The 11,641-nt window shown below is 40.8% G+C and overlaps 1 protein-coding gene across 8 annotated transcripts in view; it reads right to left on the bottom strand.

The window, feature by feature from the left end:
* Nucleotides 1–1,970: 1,970 nt before the first annotated feature.
* TNIK (TRAF2 and NCK interacting kinase) overlaps nucleotides 1,971–11,641 on the bottom strand; it is a 390,807-nt gene continuing 381,136 nt past the window's right edge. For all 8 annotated transcript variants that reach the window (XM_043473737.1, XM_043473739.1, XM_043473738.1 and 5 more), the window contains 3 exons: nucleotides 10,272–10,431; nucleotides 9,885–10,024; nucleotides 1,971–7,712 (listed from right to left, as the gene is read on the bottom strand). In XM_043473737.1, the coding sequence (XP_043329672.1) occupies nucleotides 7,629–7,712; nucleotides 9,885–10,024; nucleotides 10,272–10,431 (384 nt within the window). In that variant the 3' untranslated portion in view covers nucleotides 1,971–7,628. The remainder of the gene's footprint in view (nucleotides 7,713–9,884; nucleotides 10,025–10,271; nucleotides 10,432–11,641) is intronic.

Raw genomic sequence — 11,641 nt, 5'->3', positions numbered from 1 at the left:
ATGAGAGGCAATAAAGCAGAGACTAAATGGGGAATTGGGAATTATCATATATAGGTCTCTGATAGGATAGGAATATTTGTGCAGAGACCCAAAGGGAGGGGTGAGCACATTGTACAGATACATGAATGGAGGCCTTTCTAGACAGAGGAGACAGCCAGGGAAAAGACCTCAAGAAAGGCACATGCTTTGAGTGTTTCCTGGGTAAAGCAAGGAGGGCAGTGTGGCTGAGCAAAGTGAACTAGGGAAAAGGTAGATGAAGTCAGAGAAGTGGTAGCGGTGGCTGGGGATGGAGCAAAGTGTGGGGCAGATTTATGAGGGCCTTATAGACCACGGCAAGGACACTGATGTTCTAAGATGGGCAGACCTTGAGCACTTGAGCAGAAAAGTGGCATAACCTGTATATTAGTGGATGTTTTAAAAGTGTCATCTTGGACTTCCCTGGTGGTCTAACGGTTAAGAATCTGCCTGCCAATGCGGGGCACACAGGTTCTATCCCTGGTCTGGAAAGATCCCACATGTCATGGAGCAACTAAGCTGTGTGCCCAACTACTGAGCCCGAGTGCTGGAACTACCGAAGCTGGCATACCTAGAGCCCATGCTCCACATGAGAGAAGTCACCTTAGTGCAGAAAGTAGCTCCCACTTGCCTCAACTGGAGAAAGCCCTTGGGCAGCAGCAAAGAACCAGCATGGCCAAAAAAAGGGAAACTAGAATATTTTCTGGTCTGGAGGAGCAAAATTGCCATTTACGGACAGAGAATACTGTAATGCTGGGGAAGATTGAAGGCGGGAGAAGAAGGGGATGACAGAGGATGAGATGGTTGGATGGCATCACCGACTCGATGGACATGAGTTTGAGTAAACTCCGGGAGTTGGTGATGGACAGGGAAGCCTGGCGTGCTGCAGTCCATGGCGTCGCAAAGAGTTGGACACAACTGAGCGACTGAACTGAACTGAATACTGTAATGGGAGTAGATTGGTAGGTGGGGTGCAAATCAGTTTGGTTTTAAACATGTTGAATTTGAGATGTCAATTGCACATCCAACGAAGATGTCAAGTAAATAGTTAGATGTATAAATCTGGTGTTCAGAAAAGAGGTTAGAGCTGGCAATAAAAATACGAGCATTGTCTCTATATAGCTGGTTTTTCAAGCCCCAAGACTGGAAGGGATCACTTAAGAGAGAGGATATCCAGTGCTGGGCACTCTAGGAATTCAGCAAAGGATACCCACAAGGAATGGCCAGAGGGGTGAAAGAACATGAGGGGGTGTCCCCAAGCCGAGAAACTTCTTCAAGGAGGAAGGAGTGTTAAGCCTGTGTTAAAGACTGAAGGTAAATCAAGAAGCGTGAAGTTAGAGACCTGGCTACTGCATTTGACATCATGAATGTAACTGGTGCCCTCAGCAAGAGCTGCTTGTGGTGGGGATAAAAGCCTGATCTGAGGTTTTCTTGTGTGTGAAGGGGAGAAGATAAGATGGCAATTAAGGAGGATAATGGGGCTGAGGGTGTTTATAACACAAGAGATTGCAGCATGAACGTAGTGAAACCCTCCAATAGAATGGGTAAAGCTGGTGATGCAGAACCGGGGGTGGGGGGATTTTGGGGGTGGTGACCTTCATTTGGTGATGATGGTCCACCTAGAGCAAATGAGAATTGACTGCTACCAGCTTAGGAGGTGGTAAGGTAATCGGGAATCGTTAAGTTTAACTGGTCAAGATCAGGAAACTGAGAAGCCAGGGTATTTAGAGGGTTGTCTAAGTGGTTACTGAAATCACAAGAACTAATTGAGGGTGGTGTTAGAGATGGTGAGAAGGGGCTGAGAGCCAAGATACTGAAACAACGAGGGGGAGTGGCTAAAGATAACTGGAGATTTCACAGGCTAACGGCAAGAGCTTCAAAGCATTCCAGTGTTCGGGAGGAAGAAGGGATAATAGTTTGGGAGTGGTAATGAAGAACAAGTAGGCGTCCTACTACTATCAATATTTTTTTATTCACATTTTGATAGAGATAACATAAAATAGTATATTCCAGGCTGTGGCAGTCATAGTCAAGGAAAGGTAGGCTTAGAACCTACCAAATCATTTCTAACTACTGCTTAGAACAACCTTAGACAACAGTAACTGAAGGCTTTGTAAATGCAGGGGAAAATATACTTAAAAGTAACCAAAAGGTTCAGACTAGAAAATATGCCAAGAAGATTTTCTTTCTTTATACCCCCACACAGGTGAGAATGATCCAGTTTCAGCATATTTTTGACAATTTAAAACACTTTAGAAAACTGGAGATTTAAACAGCATAAACACTCTTAGGCATAGCAAATGATAGTTTCCCCTTCCAATAGTATAAATTTGGCATTTCTACAGTTATGTTAACATTGTAAAAAAAAAAAAAAAAAAAAAAAGACAGCTAAATGCATAAAAACAGTTTCACAACATCCAATTTGAAACTTCATCTAAGCTGTCATCCTTTTTTTCCCCCTGCTACAGATTTATTTCTTGCTTTCACCTAACATTTGAAATTCTGATTCAGGGTGATGTCTGAGGTTTTTAAATAAACCATAATACAAAATTACTATTCCTTAACACTAACCCCAGAGGGAGAAATACGAGGAAGAGACAACTGGGGCATGGATGTTTGCTACGGACAAGCAATGATCCATTGCTAGAAATGAAAACTTACCTTTCCTCCAGCCCCATCTGTGCAGTGCAATTTAGCATGATAAAAACCAACTATCAAAACCAAACTCTATCACGCAAGGAATTGAGTTTGTTTGAAGATATCTATACAAACCCAAAAAATCTGGAAACTTTAGGACATTTCTATTTTCTAGTCTTCCTCCAAATGTTTGGTATCATGGACACAGAGTCCAAGACTTTGATGTGAATTTAGAATATCTCAAAACTTATTCAGATATTTTTGCTTTAAAAATGCTTTTATGAAGATTTTTATTTTGGTGCATTCTGGCATTTTCTGGAATGACAGCCTTAGAATAATTTTCAAAGCAGAGAGTTATGGTCTCATACTATTTAATGTTATGCACATTTTTGAATATCCTAAGCATCTATGGAAAAAATCCCCCAAATTCCAGTGATACAGTTTGGAAAGAAAAAAATACTAGAAAATGTTTGGTGGACATGTGTAAATGATCAGTTTCTTTTCAGCTGTGCCATGTAGGGTAAGGGATCTTCGTTCCCTGACCAGAGATCGAACCTGTACCCCCTGCAGTGGAAGTGCAGAGTCTCAACCACTGGACCACCAGGGAAGTCCCTCAATGGTCAGTTCTGAACTTGCAAATTCTCAAGAGGTTTTCTTTTTTGCTGGGGCTTCTGAAAGAAGATCAGGTTATATCCATCTTGAGACCCATCAAGGACAGAACATTTTAAGATTTTTGATATTGCGATCCTGATCAAGGCCAAAATGTAATGGTATTAATGAGAAATATTAACAGGTAAATAAAATCAAATTTAGATTTCTGGATTTTATGTTGTAACTATATAGTCTCAGGTAGGTCAGTTTTGGGTTTGTTTGTTATTTTTTGATTTGTTTAGATTTAAGGTTAAGAGGAATGAATGAAAAAGTGACTAATAATTCACAGAAACTGTTGAGACGGTTAGAACAGAGAATCATGGGCGCATGGCAGAGTCATTCAGAATTGCCATCAGCATGTTGCAAATATCCTCCTATTTTCCTCCAGAAGTTTAAAAATTTTTGACCAATAACTGCATGCTCTTTCTTAAAGTAATGTGGCACATCTTGTATCTTAAAGCAATCAGCATGAATGGAGGTGATGCCTGTTCAAGCAGACTGTCAAAGACAACACACATTGTTAACACAAAGAGCTCTTCAACATTTCAAGAATACAGTGACGGGAACTAGAACACATACTAGTAGGGAAAACATTTTTTTTTTTTTTTTTTAGCTTATGGAATGTGAGGTTAGACTTCAGCTGCTTCCTTGTCTGGGCAATGGACAAAACCCAAATGGCTCCGGCCTGAATTTTTTACATCTTTCTAATCTACTGCAGAGGAGGGACCAGAGACACCACTTACCAATAAGTCACAAAAGCAGACAGAAAACTGTTAGTAGGTCTCGACAACCAGGAATGAAGAGGCTTTTAAAAAAGGTGTACTTGATGTGATGTATGTAAGAAGTATGTCTTAGAAAGCAATGTTAAAGTGTGAGAAAAATGGAGTACCTGTTTGAGTGGCCTCGTGGGATGTCATCTGTACCTTAATCTATACTGTTGAAATAGCTCTTGGTTTTCTTGAGGCTCTGTTCGAAAGTCTTCAAGAAAAATGAGCTCTATCTAAATAGTCGTTAGATTTCGTGTGGCACTTAGTGCAAGATATCTTCCCTTATCTCGTGTGCAGGATAACGATCTGAATGTAACTGGCATGGGGAGAACTCTCCCCATCTTAAAGGATCTTGTAGGTCATCTGCTCCCACCATGCCCTGCATGAAGGAATCCTCACTCACGTCCCAGACTAGCACCCAGCAATGACAATCACCTGACAGACGCTGGCCCACAATGGTGGTGTAAGCAGCCACAGTGGATTTTACTGCATGATCATCAATACTGAGTAGCAGGGAATGAAATGATCTAGTGAAACTTTGGGGGAGGGAGGGTTCCATTTCTCTTTGCATACAAATCTTAATAAAAACTTTTTTAGCTTTGAATCTAGTTTCAGTTTTAGTGTTTCTTACAGGGGATTTTATCTCTAAAACTGGCTCATTTTATTTTTAAGATGATATTAACAGGGATGAAAAGTACAACCACCCCCTTGCTTCTGCCAAAAAAAAAGAAAGCAAACTGAAATGTTGGTAATTGTTATGAGCCACAAGAACAGTTATTCTGAAATATTCTGCATGACCTAGGCCTCCAGTATTTCAGAGCTAGGGCCTGTCCTTATGGAGCAAAATGTATTTTTGGAGATAGAAGCTTCAAGGAATTCTTTAGAAATCTTTTAAGGAGCACAGATTTGTGGGGGGCCGTTTTAAATTTGGTTTTGCCTTGTACTCTGTGTAAAATATTTGTACAAAAATATAAAAAGCGTGGCTTGATGGTTAACGTCTGTGTTTTATTTTTCTTGGCACCAGAAAAGCTCATGTTCTATGTTATGTCACTGTACAGACTGTAAACAAGACTGCATTAATATTGTTTTCTTACGACTTTTTGTTTCAATGAATCTAGATTTTAAAAAATACATTCACAAACTACCTCATGTTTAAACACAATGATTCCCTTTTATTTCTTTACTGTACCCCAAATCCCACAATAAAAAAATCAGTTAAAGCTGTGTGTTTCGAACTTATCACTTAGAAATCAAAACGAAACAAAACATAAAACAAAGATCAGTTTGCAACATAATTTAAAGAAGCTTCTGGTTCAAAATACCACAGCAGCAATATAAAGAGCTGGTGGCAATCACATGCGGGGATGAGACCCAAATCAATGTGTCTTGCCCATGTCAGCATCCAATTACAGTAGTTGCTATTCAATCCCAAACGTTATTGCTGAATTTGTGGCACGGAATTTGCTCAGCAGCAGAACCTTAGCAGTAAAAATGAGAACGGGAGGATTTCATTGCTTTTGAGCGCTAAAGGGACCACAATGAGGACATCTTGGTGATCGCCTGAAGATAATCCTCAATTCCATTTGTGTGTTACCTGCTTAAAATAAATGCAAATGACAGCCACCTTTACAGGAGGGGCAGAATCAGCCACTTCAAAAACTAGAGTATTTCCCCTTCCGTGTCCCCCTCTTGCCCAAGCCACCAGATTGAAATGGTGCTGTTTTCCTAATGTGTATTTCGTTCTCATTAATAGTACATCAGCTGCTCATGTATTTAGGCAAAATCAGTAGGCTCATAGATGTTTTCGGTTTTGGATCTGTTTACAGTAATTGTTTTCTCCAGAAACAAGCCACGTTAGTTTTGTTGCTGTTGGATTTTTTTTTCTCTTTTTTTCAATTTTTCAAGAACAATTTGGTCAACTACTGTTGTGTTTTAAGAATGTGAAAGACAGCCGAGATTGCCAGTTGAGCTCTCTATATGTCTCCTGGAGATAACACTGCTGTGATGAACAGTGAAACGAAACAAACGAAACGAGGTAGGTTAAAACAGGAAGCGCAACACAGATACTGTTTTGCAACACCTTGATACCACAGGCGGCCATGCTCGGAGCTTTGGAAAAAAAAACCCCAGACAGTCACGCAAAAGTTCAAATCATCCGCGGAAGAGTTTATAAGGACACAAGTCAACCTGAATGAAATACATACATATCTCTGCACAAACGTTGTTTACCGGATGTTGGGTAATTTGGAAGAAGGTAAAATGATTAGGGTCTCAGAATTTCGGCCAAAGCCTTGCTTTCAAGTTCTATAAAATCTGAACCAATGATGCCTGCTGGGTCCCAGGCAGGCTTAGTAGTCTCGTCCCTTCTCTCACCAACCCAGAGAGAACACAGGCAGCTCAGAAACATTTATTATTATTATTATTATTTTTTCAGTCACAGTTTTCATCTTGAGACAGTGGCACCCTCAGGAGGAAGCTGGGAGTAACAAGAGCCTAGATGTCACCGATTCTCCAATTCCCAGAAAGAACAAGGTCTTAACTCCTAACGAAGCCCAAACAGAGTGACTTCCTAGCTGGGAAGTTTTGTGCATTTGAAAAAAAAAATGTGTGTGTGTATATATATATATACATTTTTAGCTTGTTTCCAGAAGCTCTTTCCATCTGACCCCCTCTGTCATCCCATCTTTTGCCCTGATCTGTTGCAGTAATCATTGAGGCAACATTGTATATAGAGTCCCTCATTCACTACAGCCAACTTAACTCAATGGCACTACTATCCCATGCGACATACTCTGTTCCGTACAGGGCCCTATAAAATAGGGCCTGCCAGACTCACAAAAATGGTAGTTGATTTTATTAGTCTAAGGCTAGTAGTTTAGCCATTTAAAATCTATTTCCCAAAAGAGGGGAATACTAGTATTTTTCTTCTCTTTTAAAAATTCATTAGCAGTTGCTATCAAAAAGCAACCTCTTGGGTTGGTGAAGGTAAAAGAGTTCTAAAATTACCCCACTGTGTAGTTATGGCCTTCAGTGTAAAGAGATAAGGTACATTTATTGTGCTGTCTCTCACCATTTGAAGTTGGAGATCTTAACAACATATCATATACTTAAAGCTAGCAGGCAGACAGAATTCAAAACAGACACTTTCTCAGTATGCATTCTCTCCCCATTCTTACAAAGTAGGGGGTAAAGAAAAAAAAAAGGTAAAAAACAAAACAAAACTCAAAATCCACCATAACACAGCTTAATCATAAGAGCACACAATATTTGTTTCTATCCCTAACTCCGAAGGGCACATGGTCCATCTCTGTCCATAGACAACGCAGCATTCTTGGGGATCTCCTGGAAATTCCTGCCACCTTTTTCTCTCCTTCTCAACCAGGCTGCAACATTGAAAGATGGACTGTATCGGGATGGGTGGAGGGAGAGGAAAAGGGGAAAGCAGTATGTTCAACCAAGCCTTCTGATTCTGCCTCTAGACTGGCATTAAGTCCACATGAGTTATGTTCTTTTAAATTAGAAATAACGCCATGAAGATAAGTGCCAAGTGCTCTTCTGTTACCAGTTCATCATGGAATTTCTGTTGAGGGTCATGAAAAACACTTGGCTACTTCCTCCAGATCGCACGGATGCAAAAAATACCTGTTTGAAATTAAAAAGAAGTTAGTTCAACTGCATGGTTTCTCTCCCTCTTTTCTTCAACCGTCCATCCATTTTTCTCTCACATGTCCTATCCTTGCCATGTGTCAGCTCTTAAGACTCAATGGCTGGTGTTTTTAAAGCATCTTTTAATACACTGTATCCTCTGTAGGCATTTCTGCCTTTATTCCTATAAGGTTACTATTACTTATCATGGTATTGGCCTTCAGGGACCCAGAAGGGACTACCTCTTGATTTGCAACAACCCTTTGGGTGCTCACTTTTTACAAGGGAGTTTCTTGCTAGGATAATACGCTGGATTTTTGGTCAAGAACACAACAGGTCCTTTGTTAATTTCTGGAAAGTCACAGGGGCTCCCCTCACCTCTCCCCTATTGACAAGAGGGCAGACTTTGGGAATGAAAGTCAAGAGGGAATTTGGGGCCTACTGATTACTACACAGCTTCATTTTTCAATTTTTAAAATAAAAACAAAAACAAGTGGCTCTAGTCAGATAGGATAAGGTGTTTAGTGCCTATTCACTTTGGCATTTCAAGAGTTAACACTTGGCTTCTCTGCTGATGTGATGATGAAGGCATATCCTAGGCTGAAGGAGATCATGGCATTCATAAGGAGAACCATAGTCCATTAGGTCTGGGTCTGCTAAATCATTTTATGAAACAACTGAGAGAAGGGGGCAAGATTTGGGGTACTGCTTGCCTGAGCCGAACATCCATGAACCGCTGCCTAGGAAAAGAATATTACATGCTTTGGCTGAGTCCTTTAAGAATCAGCCGACACCACACTTTGGTCCAAGGCATTTACTTTGTCACTAGTGTAAAGTCTCTGCTACTTCATTTCCACAACTTCTTTAGAAGAACATTGCTGTCTCTCCCAACAACTTCTTAGGAAGCTCTGTGGAAATGGGTGTCATTCAGCTAATGCTACATATATTAGTAAAGCTACTGTGGGGTCAGTGGATCACAATGGGGAAGCACAGAGGACCTGTGAAAACACAACCAGGGGAGAAAGGGGCTGCTGCTCTCCAGGTCGGCCTGCCCTGGCTCTAAACCTCAGGGCCCTGACACTGGTGTGGTCTCAGCCTCTTCCTGAAGGTGTGGACAGGGCTTGCAATAAGGCTTCTAAGGGTCCTCAATGCACTAGAGTTTGGGGGTCCGTGCCTAGATCAGTCCTGGCCTTATGATTCCCAGAGACTAGGTGGGGGCTGGAATTTTACTTGGGGTCAGGTCTGTTTTCTGGCATATTCTGATGAGGCCCTGGAAACCATTCTTGCCACCTCCAGCTGTTGTCCACCCAGACCACACCGCGTCAGATTAATTGGCTGCTCCAGAGTCATACTAAGACCAGCCCGGCTTCTAGGGAATGGGAGAGAGCCAAGAGACGTAGGTCTGTTCAACCCATCACATTCTTTTCTATAAATGTTTACGTTGGCTGATTTGGGGGACAGCATTTCTAAATTGACCAGAGTCACAAAGGATGAATTCACAAATACAGTATAGCTTAGCTACTGAGAACTTTGGGTGAGTCTACAGGGAGGGCAAGGGGGAAGAATACCCTTCTGGGCGACTGTTCATGCCAGACGAACACCGCCAATTTCACTGGAAAACAGTCCCCCTATGACACTTCAGAAGAAACATGGCTGGAATGAGACAGAACATGGCACTAGTTGAGTTTGTGATTGTGCGTTCCTTAAGGAATGGGGGACACTTCTCAAAAACTTTATATTTCCACATGTCACATGTTTTACATTTAACGTTGAATATAATGTGATGGGTTATGCCCCAGTAGTGATTCTGTGAAAAGTCTAAAAGTGGAGTATAAGGTTGACCCTCTGTGAAATGATTAATGATGGGCCAACTCTTCTAAGTGCTTAGGAGAATTTGGGCTATTTGCTGAGTCATCTTAAGGCCTGCAGGCCACACAAGTTACTAAGAGTTTACAAGAAATTTTTAGATGTTTTCATGTCTTTTTTTGATGTGTGAATAGTATATTTTGAGGGTTCACATGAGTCAAACCAAATAATGCCATTTCAAGATAATATTGATTGTTTAACACAGATGTGATTCAAATCAGTATAAAGGAAAATGAAGGTTTCACAGGTACCTGGTGGTCTCTTAAAATGCAAACACTAATGCAAATGTTGAAACGGATTTACCTTATCATTTCTTTCACATAGAAACTTTAACCTTTGAGCTCGCTTATGCATAAATACTCCATCCAAATGTCCTGTTTCCACTGACCGGATCTCAATAGCTTTCTCGCCCCAGCCCATTATCTGATTGGAATGAATGTAGGCTGTCAAAAGGAATTTCCAAAACTGCATTAAAAACATTAGATGGGCAATAACTCACAGCATCTGTTCACATCTTAACCACAAAAATGACAAACGACTTGAGATAAACAGACAAAGCAAGTCTTACAAGTGTTATTCACAGACTTTTTTTTTTTTTTTTGTGGAATCAAATGGTTGTTTCACATTTCTTGACTTTCGTTTCATTTGGGGGGTGTAACTGCTGAAGGAGATAAGGAATGGTTAACCTACCCACAGACGTGGGCATTTCTCCCCATTGGAGCACCACATCCTTAGTTATCCGGCCGTAGGTGTTTACATACACCCCCTCATCCTCATAGCAAACAAGCATTTCCATTCCATCTGTCTTAGGCAAGATGACAATGGCATGAGGAGTGATATTGCCCTGAATCTAGAAGACAAAGAAAGGCCAGGCATTATTCTTTTTCAAAAATAAGACAGTATCTTAACTATTAACTTCTAAGAATTGAAAAAAAAAAGTTCTTTCATTTCTCTTTTCCATTTGCACTCTAGAGACTGATGTTTTGCTTTGCTTAATTTAACCACTGACCTGCCAAATACCCTGGTAAATGCAAACTTAGGGATGAAGTCAAGAATCCAATTTACCTGTTCCTAAGAGCAACAACTACAACATCGGAGCAACCTGCCCTGTGCCAAGCATGGGCTCTTTACATACGTAACTTCTGGGCCTTAGGACAGCTCCACACAGTAGGTATTTCTGTCCACAGGGGAAGTGACTGCATCTCAGAGGGGTTATATAACTTGACCAAAGCTGTCCTAGCATGTGGTGGTAAAATTGGGATTTGAGCACATTCTCATGAACATTGAAAAAATCTCGTGTTTTTTGTCTACTTTTAAAAAAGATGAGGAAAAATGCAAACCAGTTGAATATGCTAGAAACAGCCCATATGGGGCCAAAAGTTGGGACCAAAATAGGCTATGAAAATTCAAAACAGATTGTTTATCTGGGTGACTAAATAAAAGAATAATCCAAATTAATGGCTTGTTGAGAAAAAAAATTTTAAATTACCATTCATTAAAAAGAAGCATACTATTCAAATAAGCTTAGACTGACTTGAATGAAGACAGGCATGGGATTACTGTGACCCCTGGTGGAGAATGTCATGGCTGTCCAGTAGGTGCAGGGCGGACATGACCGAGGGGTTGGAGGACAATCATGGGGATAGCTTGGTCCCCTCATAAAACAGTGTGGCTTGCGAGTCCCGTGTGCGTGTACACACACATGAGAAAAAGCTGCAATGTGGTAACAAATGATGTGCGTAGGCCATGCACTAAAATAACTTTTTTCAATTGTTGTGCTTCTGTGGAGTAGTCTTTAAACTCTTTAAAATACCAAACAGCAACAGACTGAATCTCAGACTTTGTTGATGACTAGTTTCTACTGTATGTTAGCCTTGGACTATATACATATGGGAGACACAATTTACATTGCACTTCTCCTACTACGTGAAACCATGGGCAGCATTTCCTTTAAAAAGTCATGTTTTAGGCAATGTGTCAGGATAGTAATATTAATACTGCAAATTGCAGGACCCTGTGCCATGTTCTTTAGATGCATCACCTCATTTAATGCCGATGAT

This window comes from Cervus canadensis, chromosome 7, assembly GCF_019320065.1.
Source record: "Cervus canadensis isolate Bull #8, Minnesota chromosome 7, ASM1932006v1, whole genome shotgun sequence".
Lineage (NCBI taxonomy): Eukaryota > Metazoa > Chordata > Mammalia > Artiodactyla > Cervidae > Cervus > Cervus canadensis.
The sequence above is the reverse complement of the archived record's forward strand: the minus strand, read 5'-3'. Positions and strand labels throughout refer to the sequence as shown.